This window comes from Arachis duranensis, chromosome 6, assembly GCF_000817695.3.
Source record: "Arachis duranensis cultivar V14167 chromosome 6, aradu.V14167.gnm2.J7QH, whole genome shotgun sequence".
Classification (NCBI taxonomy): Eukaryota; Viridiplantae; Streptophyta; class Magnoliopsida; order Fabales; family Fabaceae; genus Arachis; species Arachis duranensis.
In genome coordinates this window covers 109,578,501-109,590,502 of record NC_029777.3, presented here as the reverse complement: position 1 = coordinate 109,590,502, position 12,002 = coordinate 109,578,501, and the positions used below count along the sequence as shown (strand labels likewise).

General features: G+C 26.2%; 2 protein-coding genes across 2 annotated transcripts; both read left to right on the top strand.

The window, feature by feature from the left end:
- Nucleotides 1–578: 578 nt before the first annotated feature.
- Nucleotides 579–4,172, top strand: LOC107495711 (patatin-like protein 2). Its single transcript, XM_016116877.1, has 7 exons — nucleotides 579–728; nucleotides 1,347–1,528; nucleotides 2,204–2,393; nucleotides 2,538–2,699; nucleotides 3,000–3,302; nucleotides 3,768–3,943; nucleotides 4,094–4,172. The coding sequence occupies exons 1-7, from the start codon at nucleotides 579–581 to the stop codon at nucleotides 4,170–4,172; spliced, it is 1,242 nt and encodes a 413-aa protein (XP_015972363.1).
- A 3,321-nt stretch (nucleotides 4,173–7,493) lies between these two features.
- LOC107495710 (patatin-like protein 2) lies at nucleotides 7,494–11,736 on the top strand. The gene is made up of 7 exons (XM_021125612.2): nucleotides 7,494–7,672; nucleotides 8,094–8,275; nucleotides 8,888–9,077; nucleotides 10,121–10,282; nucleotides 10,528–10,814; nucleotides 11,125–11,307; nucleotides 11,570–11,736. Exons 1-7 carry the CDS (start codon nucleotides 7,511–7,513, stop codon nucleotides 11,649–11,651), a joined length of 1,248 nt encoding a protein of 415 aa, XP_020981271.1. The 5' UTR covers nucleotides 7,494–7,510; the 3' UTR covers nucleotides 11,652–11,736.
- The last annotated feature ends 266 nt before the right edge of the window (nucleotides 11,737–12,002 follow it).

The window sequence follows — 12,002 nt, the reverse complement described above, 5'->3', positions numbered from 1 at the left end:
ATGTGATATCTTGTGTGCCTCTTGCGTATACATTCCAAATAAATTAAAGTAAGCTCGTCTCACATGTTTAACACATGTTATTAACTCTTATCTTATTCAGAAACCGATTATTACGAAATGTGTGTGGTCATTAATTATTATTAACCAAGTGATATGCATTGACCACTAATAATTAAATTATGAAGTTCCTAAGTCACACGTACTTGGGTATGTAAACCGTCACAACAAATAGCGACGGTATAGACCTAATTTTAATTAGTTATATATGAAGTTCCTTAACCCCTTAATTAAGGACTTTCACTGCTACATAGTAAAAGCTAAGTTTGTCTAATTGGTGTGGAAAATTAGGCAGTTGATAATAACTCTCTTAACTCATCTATGGTGGTACGATTTAATTTGCAATTTGTTTGGACCGTGTGAAATTTGATACGGAATTTAAAAATTGACCAGAAATCAAAGGTTCTTGCCACTATAAATATAGCCACTACTATAAGTCCTGAATCATAGCAAAACCTGAATCATTATTAGCTTAAGATATATAGTTTTAAAAATCCTAAGTTAGTTTCTCTATATATTCCATGGAGCGATCAAAATCATCTACTGAACAAATTCATGATCATCAGCCCCCAACTTATGGGAACTTAATTACCATTCTCAGCATTGATGGAGGTGGTATTAGGGGAATTATTTCTGCTACTATTCTTAATTTGATTGAATCACAGCTTCAGGTATATATATGAAATCATTTGTATATATATCTTCTATTTTTTTATTAAAATTAAATAATTTTTCTAAAATAGTAGCAGCTATATGTTTGCTAATCAAAATGAAAGTAATTTGGACTATATTTAGTGTTATGAACAGATTGAATTAAACCCCTAAAATCATAATGTTGCATTCATATATACCACCTATTTCGTAAGAGTATTATAAGGTGGAAACTCAGGTGTAGTTAACTTCATACGAAATTGATAGTTGAGAGTCGTTAAATGATTTGATAGATTTGATTAAATTGTCATGTAATAACGCTTAGCTATCAACTTTACATGAAGTCAACTGTATTCCTGAATTTTCACCTTTGATAAATTTGGATTATAATTTTTTAAAAAATTGTCACGTCTTATGTATCATTAGTTCTCTTTTCTAAGAGTAAATTCATGGTAGAAATTCAAGTGCAGTCGACTTCACGTGAAGTTGATATCTAAGAGCCGTTAGATGAAAATTCAGTCAAACCAGTCAAATCATCTAACGACTCTCAGGTATCAACTTCACGTGAAGTCGACTTCACTTGAATTTTCACCATAAATTTGACATTAAATAATGTTCCCACCACTATGCATATGTAGGAGTTAGATGGTGAAGATGCAAGACTTGCAGATTATTTTGATATGATATCGGGAACAAGCACTGGAGGTCTTGTAACTGCTATGTTAACTGCTCCAGATAAACATAACCGTCCACTTTTTGCTGCTAAAGATATCAAACCATTTTACTTGGAGCACTGCCCAAAAATTTTTCCACAATATAGGTCATTTCTTGTCGTTCATTTTTGGAGGAATACATAATCTTTGAAAGGTTACATGTGCACCAATTTAATCATCGAATAATCACAAGTCTTAATTTTTTAATATTCTCCCAATTCTTTTTAAGCAAAAAGAAAGATCATGTGTTAATTTTTCACAAAAAGACAAATATAAACTCTTACATTCAAAACTTACTTGTTTTGAGAGAATTTTACTTATTTAAAGTATGAGTTAATTTTGATGTCTTATAGTTGTGGTGTAATCACGTTGGTTTTGTTGGATGATTAGTTATTCATATGATCAATAATAAAAATAATTATTATTTTTTATGATGTGACGTTACGTGATTGGATGTATGCACGTGTAAAATTACTTTACATTAGCAGTGTATTAAAATTAAATTCTTAAAAAAATTGTATTTATTATTTTATATATAGTATGAGAACCAAATATTGGGTGATCCTACTAAAAATTTTAACTAAAAAAATTTTAAACTTAACTAAAATTGAAAATGGGTAAATAAAGTACTTACACCTGATTTTCTATTTAAAAATTTGAGTTTGAGTAACTAGCTAGTTCGGAACAAAATTCAAAACTAATTTAATTAAATTGGATACTAATCAAAATATAAATTCAATTTATATAACCAGTTTAATAAGTGACTAAAATTCTTATTACAGGGGCCTGCGTGGAACACTGATGGCAAAGGTAATTAGACAATTGGGAGGACCAAAATATGATGGAAAATACTTGCAGAGAGTGATTAGAAATAAACTTGGAGACATTCGTTTGCACCAGACAATCACCAATGTTGTCATTCCCACTTTTGACATCAAATGTTTACAACCAACTATTTTCTCATCTTATCAGGTCTCATTTTATTAATTACGGTTGTTTAAAATGGATTGATTAAAAATTTGTTTATCTATACTTTTCTAAAATAAATTAATGATGAAATCAATGCACCAAATAAATAAACCCTAACAAGATCTGAGAACAATCATTGATATGCAGATTAAGAATTCTCCTGGCTTTGATGCTAAACTATCAGATATATGCATTAGCACATCAGCTGCACCTACTTATCTCCCTGCCCATCACTTCACCAACAAGGATTCAAATGGAAATCTACATGAATTTAACCTCATTGATGGTGGTGTTTGTGCCAATAATCCGGTATAAATTCTTATTTATATTTATATTTTTTAAGTTATTATATTAGTTTAGTTTCCATATAATCTCGATCAATTTTGATTAGTCAGTTCATTCGTATGTAAACATGTGATAGAATTCAAAATGTACAATAAAAAATTTATGTAAAAACGTTTATACACAAATGATACATAAAAATTACTAATACAGATGATATTATAATCCAGTATTTTTATAGTTTTTTATTTTTAACTTTAGAATTTAACTAGTGTACTAATTCTTTTTTATTTTTTTAATTTTTGTAATTTATGATGATGCATGCAGACTTTACTTGCCATGAATCAAATAACAAAGCAAATCATTGATGAAAATACAGATTTCTTGGCCATTAAACCTACAGACTATGGTCGCTTCCTAATTATTTCAATAGGGACAGGAGCAGCCAAAAATGATGGAAAATTCAATGCAAAAAAGGCAGCCAAATGGGGACTATTGGATTGGCTAACCTATAGTGGTACCAGTCCTTTAATTAATATTTTTTCTCAATCAAGTGGCGATATGGTTGATTTTCACTTAGCTGCTCTCACTCAAGCACTTCATTTCAAAGAAAATTACCTTCGAATTCAGGTAAAATCATTGAAACCGTAAAATATTTTTCATAATCATTTAATTATATTTATTATATTGGACCACTATTTACATAATTATGTAAACAATAATTATTTTTATTGATACGGTGTTACGTAGTTAAATACACGTATAAAATTACTTTGTAATGAGAGTGCATTAAAATTAAATATTATAAAAATAACTTAGTTTGATATAGTAATTAGTTGATTAATCCGTTTAAATAAGTGTTAGAAGTTTGAATTTCGCTTTGCAGCAACTTATTAGCTAGCAAAAAACTCTTAAATTGAGTTCAGATTCGCAACGAATTAGTCCTTAGTCTGTCAAACTGAAAATACCGTTGAAAACAAAAAAATTATAAAAGCATATATGCATATATATTTTTTTAGTAAAAAAGTTAAATATTAATTCATTAAGCATAAGTGATTATATTAAATTTAATTTGTTGAACATATTATTATGCAGGATGATACATTGACAGGAACTGATTCTTCAGTTGACATATCTTCTAAGGAGAACTTGGAGAGGCTTTGCCAAATTGGTGAAAATTTGTTGAAGAAACCAGTCTCTAGGGTTAATTTGAAGAATGGTCGATTTGAGCCACTAGACAAAGGAGAAACCAATGAAGAAGCTCTCAAAAGGTTAAACTAGGCAAAACACAAAATAAAATTAAATTTAAGAAATAATATTATATTAAATTACATACGCCTATTAAAAATTAAGTGACAAATTATAGAAGTATTATTACTAACAGATTTGAGGTTTTTTTTATTTATTTTTTTGTTAATCAGGTTTGCAAAATTACTATCAGAAGAGAAGAGACTCCGTGACATGAGATCCCGTCACACTAAGAAGCAATCAAACTACTAAATAGTGCCATTTAATTTCTTCCTATTATCTTATCGGTTTAGTTATTCTATCGGTTTTTATAATTTTACTAAATTTTTAATTAAATTTTTATTATTTTTTTTAATTGATCCCTATACTACTTTTAATTTTATAATTACGTCATTTTTAATGTAAAAAATATTAAAATTACCTGAATATTTTTTTGCAAATTAAAGATATTTATAATTAAAAACCTAGATTTTTAACTGTATGTATTTTAGAAAAAATATTCTGTTAATTTTAACATTTTTAATATGAAAATAATTTAACTATAAAATTAAAAATAATGTAAAGGCGTAATTAAAAAAAATATAAAGACTTAATTAAAAATGTAGTTAAATTCTAAGTTCTTTCGTCTATTCGTCGTCAGTACAACCGTCGCAAAACTAATAAATAACGGTGGCTTCACAAACCGCCACTAAATAGCGGGTGATATCTATCGTCTCTCTTATAGTGTGTAGTAACTCTTATTGTATCGTCATGCGCATCAAAGGGGATTTTAGTGGCTATTATTTTTCTGAGTTCATGTACATACATTCCTTATCTATCCAAAAATAATTTTAAAAAAATCCAAAAACAAAAGATCCGAATTACAAGTAGCCCTTAATAAAAATAGATAAGTCGATGTTCAAGGTAGTCTTTAATGGCACGCAGGTTCATTATCATATATTAATTACATTTACATGTAATTCGCACGTGGGTATGATCTGCTCATCTGCAGCCATAAGAACGAAGAATTGGTTATTAGAAAATTAATAATAAATATTATGGCATGACTATAGTTTCTAGCATGAGCAATTAATGTCTTCAAATTTCAACTATTTTCTAACCATCCTGGGATTATTTATTAGACCTATACTTTTTCGAGCACTTCTAATGTGAAAAACAAAACAAAACAAAACTCATAGTAAAAAAAAAAATCGATATTATATAAAAGATATAATTAATTATATATTTTTTAATTAGTTTAAATTTTTCGATTTAAAAAATTAGAATTTGATTTATGATGACTAAAAATTCAGTATAAAGACAAATAAAAAACAATCTAATTATATTTTATTTATATAAAAGAAATACTTTTTTATAGTATTTTCAATTCAGCATATTAAGAATTAATTTATTGTAGATTTAAGTTTCAATCAGTATATTAAGAATTAATTTATTACAGATTCAAATTTTATTTAAAAATTTATCATTGATCAATAAATTATTATATACATAAAATAAAATAAAATTTAAAATTTTAATATTTATTTAAATAAATTAATAAACTAAATCATTACATCAACTTAAATTGGTTAAAAGAAAGACTTATTTAAAACGAGGAAAATATACATGAACAGAATTCATATAGGTCACGTCATCATATCACCAAATTGACCAGGTAATGATATGCATTGACCACACGTGGTCATGTAAACCGCAACAAATTTTCAGACCTAATATTCATACACTAACAAGTAAGAAGATTCAACATGCACCATTATGAATAAATAATTAATTAGCGTTTGATAATCTGTCCAATTATATTAATTCGTCTATGAATATTAGAAATTTGAATCAAGTAGAAAATCGAAATAACTAGTTATAGTGGACAAAAAGAAGCTAAACGAAATAAGTTCTTTTTATACGTATGTTTACAAAGTATTTTCCTAAGTTTCCAAGAAAATACAATCGAATAGGAGAAGAAGAAAAAAATACCATTTGAGAAATACAATTGAGATTTGTAGATTTCTCAATCATTATAGACGAACAAAAATAGAGTGACATCGGTAAGAAATCAATTCATCACCTATGATAACTATTCATCCTGTGGTTCAAAATCAACAGATTTTTTGAGCAACTCGTAAGTTGAGTAAAATAATCCAAAAAAAATTTCAAATTATTTTTGTATTTCTAGTTTCTAGAATATTTCTATTTCTTCTTTCTATTCTAAAATAGAATATTTATTCAGTTCTATGATTAATAATATATTTTTAAATAATATAATTTTTTTATTTAGATGTTTTTAGTTTGAGTCTTACTCTTAACTTAAAAAATAGCATTCTTAAATAAAATTTAAATTTACGACGAATTAATTATTAACTTGTCGGATTAAAAAATACGTACAAAAAAATAAAACACACAATTGCCACAACTTTCTCCGATGAAAGTTTGTCTAATTCTAATATTTAGTCTTTAATTAAAAAAATTATGCATTCGATTATTGCCGTATATCTGACTGTGTAGCAACTGGCAATTTAGTTTGCAATAAATTATATTTTGAACCGTGTAAGAAACTTCAAACTCTTAATTGAATCAAGACGTACATTTCTATTTTCTCTGTCGGATTATTGTATTTGTAGTTCAAGTTGAATATGTTAATAGAAATATTAATGGACAACTTCATTTCTTAATTTTCTTGTTATAATATGACTAAATCATGTATTACTAGAAATAAAGGGTTTATTTATTACATAAACTAGTTAAATAAAACTCAAATTTACAATAGATTAATGATTGACTACTTGTTGGATTAAAGATATGTATGCAACAAAAAATTTATAGTAAAAATTCAGGTGAAGTTGACTTCACGTGAAGTTAATATATGAGAGTTGTTAGATAAAAAATTAGTCAAGTCAGTCAAATTATCTAACAGTTCTCAGGTATCAACTTCGCGTAAAATTGACTACACCTGAGTTTCTACCAAAATTTATAGAAGAGTGTTAGGTAAACAATGACTATTTTAAATAACATAAATAATCACCAATCAAATAAAAATACATTACACCCTAATTTAATGCTACTAATTTAAATTTACTTTTTTAACCCTATTAATTCACATTATTCCCATATTGTTCAAAAATGTTGTTGGTTACGTATACTTTTCGAAATTTATATTGGATATGGATGAATGTTACAAATATTGGGTATGGATTTGTTTGCCAATAGTGAATGCATATTGTGTAACATATAAGCATTTATATCCATGCACACCATGCAAGAAAATTCAACAAAATCTTCAACTTTCTGGCCCTTGACTTTGTCTTCACTCGGAAATTGATTGCTCTTTGAATTTTGGACTGACTCCAAATCAAGTTCATGGAACCCTGCAACTATAAATAGGCACTTAAGCACACCAATCTATCTCCTCATAACAATCATCATACCAAAACTTGAATAATCTTTCTTTTTCTTTCATTCATTCATTCTTTCTACAAACACTACTATACAACTACCTTAGCTAGCTTAGCTTGTTTTCTTTTCTTTTAGCTTTTCTCTTTATTGATATTTACATATAACTTTCAAGATAGTATATATTATATTCCAATTAATTAACCATGACAAGTATTATATCATCCATGGAGAGATCAAAATCATCCATTGATCAAATTCAGCCCCCAACTTATGGAAACTTAATTACCATCCTCAGCATTGATGGAGGTGGTATTAGGGGACTTATCCCAGCAACCATTCTTAATTTCCTTGAATCACAACTTCAGGTATCAAATTTAATTAATAAACTTGTAGCTATACTTTCTTAATTACTTTTTTAACCAGAGTTCGGTAAGATATCAAAGGAAATTAAAAACCCTAATTTTAAGTGTACCAATACTTATTTACTCACATGAATATGCTTTTGTACGAAGATAATGGTTAAAAATTATTAGATAATTTGATATGTTTGACTAAATTATTTAACATAATATGTATTAATATTTTGATTATCATCTTTACATGAAAATATCTTTTATGTAATAACTATAACTTTATTTTTATTTAAAAAAAATATTTTAAACCTAATTACTACCAATAAGAATCTTGATGAATTTCAACCATATTTCTAAAAGTAACTATAAAAATTAATCTCTTAATCTTTCATAAGAACATAATTGATGTTGGATAGTTCTTGCATATATGTAGGAGTTGGATGGTGAAGATGTGAGGCTTGCAGATTATTTTGATGTGATATCAGGAACAAGCACTGGAGGTCTTGTAACTGCTATGTTAACTGCTCCAGATAAACATAACCGTCCACTTTTTGCCGCTAAGGATATCAAACCCTTTTACATGGAACACTGCCCAAATATTTTTCCACAACCTAGGTAAGTAATTGACATTAATGTTTCTATCCAATAGTTTAAATTATATTGTATTTCTATATTCTAAAAAGAATTTAATTTAATGTACTCTTTTATACGTGCATCTAATTACGTAATGACACATCAGCAAAAATAACTATTTTTCATATTTTTCTTCATTCAAAAGAACGGATGTGATTGCATGATTGTGTAAAAACGTTTTATTCAATGCATCAAAATTAAACTCTAAAAATATATTTTCTTCAATAATTTTCCGAAAAAAACCAATTATTAGTCGGAATCTTTTTTGTCATCGAATCTTTTATTTTTATATGATAAAGAACTATAAAAATCAATCCAATATTATCTAGATGGTGAAAACTCAGGTGCAGTCGACTTGACGTTAAGTTGATAACTAAGAGCTGTTAGATGATTTGACTGATTTCATCTAACGACTCTCAACTATCAACTTCACTGAGTTTTCACCTATCAAGATACATGCTTGTTGAAATTAAATTAGAAAAGTTTAATTAATAGTTTATATATATGATTGACCTAATAACCTAATATTTTGACTTAGTCAATTACTATGCCAAGTTTAATAACTAAGCTTTTGGGGTTGAATGTTATTTATAGAGGACTCCGTGGAACATTAATGGCAAAGGTAATAAGACAATTAGGAGGACCAAAATATGATGGAAAATATTTGCATGGAGTGGTTAAAGAGAAACTTGGAAACATTCGTTTGCATGAGACCATCACCAATGTTGTTATTCCCACCTTTGACATCAAAACTTTGCAACCAACTATTTTCTCATCTTACCAGGTTTCATTCTCTTCTCTCTCTTACTTTTTGGATCTATAAGTCTCTCTATTTGGTCTTCAGTGTTGAAAATGAATCTTCATCCAACTTTCATGCATGGCTGCTATATATTATATATATATAATTTTTGTTCTTTTACTATTATTCCTTGAATAAAGTAGATTTTTTGTTGTTGACTAATAATAATACGAATCTCGTGATGAAATGACATCAACATCTCAACTGAATAATTATTGACATATAATATATAGTATAATGTGATAAAGATAAGAATGACTTTGTTTCCACTAATGATACTAAGTATCATTATCTGTAGCTTAAAGACAATCTTGTTCTTCGTCCAAAAATAATTAACAATAATTTTTTTGGCAGCAGCGGTATTAGTAATTAATTAAGAAAAAAAGTTTATATTAATAAAAATAATTAACTTGTAAGAGATATAATTATTTATGTTACTTTCTTTTGTTAGTTTAAACTTTTGGAAAAAAATAATTTCGATGATATGGTGTTAAAATTTTATGTTCGAAATATATAAAATTTTATCCTTAATAAATCCAAAAAAAAAGAAAATAACATCAGATAAATAAAAAGAAAAAAAGTCTTTATAAAAAATAAAGTAAAATCTAAAATAAATTTTTAATTACTTAAAAAATATATTAAAGATATAAATATTTATGTTATTCTTTTTATTTGTTTAAACTTTTAGAAAAAATGATTTTATGACTTAGTTATAAATAATTTTATGTTGGCTATTTAATATTTATTTTAATTTTATTTTTTGTGAACATGCGAGAGATACAATTAATAACTATATAATATTACACATCAAACACAAATGAATAAAATAATAACTAGGGTTGCTATTTCAATTTGGGTATAATTACATTAATGATTCCGCTGAATATTAATTAATAATAAAGGAATTAGGTAGGGTTTACTATATACATAGAAAAAGTTAATTATTATTTTTCCATGACCCAAAATTAAACTATATCTCAAATTAATAAACCATAACAAGATCTGAAAAATTATTATTATTGATGCAGATTAAGAATTCGCCTTGTTTGGATGCAAAATTATCAGACATATGCATTGGCACATCAGCTGCACCAACCTATCTCCCTGCTCACCAATTCACCAACAAAGTTCCAAAAGGAAATGTGCATGAATTCAACCTCATTGATGGTGGTGTTTGTGCCAATAATCCGGTATATATATTATTATTATTAGAGTTTAATTTTAATATACTGATTTTGTAAAAAAAATTATACAGTTATCTAATTAGATTTATATATTAGATGATCTTTTAAATAGTGAAATTAAAAATTGATTATTTTTGTTAATGTGATAATATAATACACAATTAGTTATTTATGTAAATTTTTTTATGCTGATAATATATAAAAATATTAATTACGAAAATTAATTTTCTCTCAATTTTTTTTTAATGTAGACTCTAGTTGCTATGAATCAAGTAACAAAGCAAATAATCAACCAGAATGCTGATTTCTTTCCAATAAAGCCTTCAGACTATAGTCGGTTCCTAATAATTTCAATAGGGACTGGGACAGCCAAAAATGAAGAAAAAATGGATGCAAAAATGACAGCTAAATGGGGTTTATTAGATTGGCTAACTCATAGTGGCTCCATTCCTTTAATTGATATTTTTTCTCAATCAAGTTCTGATATGGTTGATTTCCATTTAGCTATAAAATTTAATTATTCTGTTAATTTTTACGATTTTACTAAATTTACAATTAGGTTCTTATATTTTTTAATTTATTTTTAATTTTATAATTATATCATTTCTAATATAAAAATATTAGAGTTAATTAAATATTTTTTTCGTAATTGAAGGTAACTTAATTAGATTTTTAATTACATATTTTTTAAAAAAAATATTTCATTAATTTTAATATTTTTTATATAAAAATACATAATTATAAAATTAAAAATAATTTAAAATTTCAATTAAAATAAGACTTTTTAGCAATGGAATAATTAAACCAATATATAAAGTATGTGATTGAATATTTTCAACAACATGTATATTGCAGGATGACACGTTGATTGGAAATGATTCTTCAGTTGACATTGCTACTAAGGAGAATTTGGATAGACTTTGCCAAATTGGTGAAAATTTGTTGAAGAAACCAGTTTCTAGGATGAATTTAGAGAATGGTAAAATTGAACCAATTGGAAATGGAGGAACCAATGAAGAAGCACTCAAAAGGTATAATTATTAGGAAGGAAAAAAAAATACATCCTTATGAAAAATTTAATTTTAATAGACTAATCATAAAAGTTTTACATAGTTATGTAATTAAATTTATGTATTTAAATAACTTTTTAAATAATAAATTTAAAAATTAATTATTTTTTATAACGTGGAAATATACGGTTGTAAAAGCTCATTCAAGATTCAACTACTGATTTTTTTTTTTATTTTGATAATATTAATTACTAACAAATTTGAGTTTTTTTTTTTTTTTCAGGTTCGCAAAAATACTTTCACACGAGAGGAGACTCCGTGACATGAGATCCCCTCACACTAAGAAAGCATCTACTACTAAATAGCGTCATTTCTTCATATGTTTTGATAAAATCGTTATTATTTGATTCTATTGATTTCATTTATTCAATTATTTATTCAAATTTGTTGCTGGTGTTAATAAAATTTAGAAGATATTTTAAGATTTGGAATATTTTATTTAGCTCATTGTAGTTTCACATTCCTTATAAAAAAAATGTAATTGTTGTTTCATAATTAATTAATTTTTTTATCATTTCTTTGTTATTAATAAATTCCCACTACTCCATATTCAATTATTATTTTATATAGAATTCTCAAACTCTAGTTTATTTCTTTACTATTTCCAACAATTATTGACTATTTAAATTATAAAGTGAAATCAATCAATAGTAATA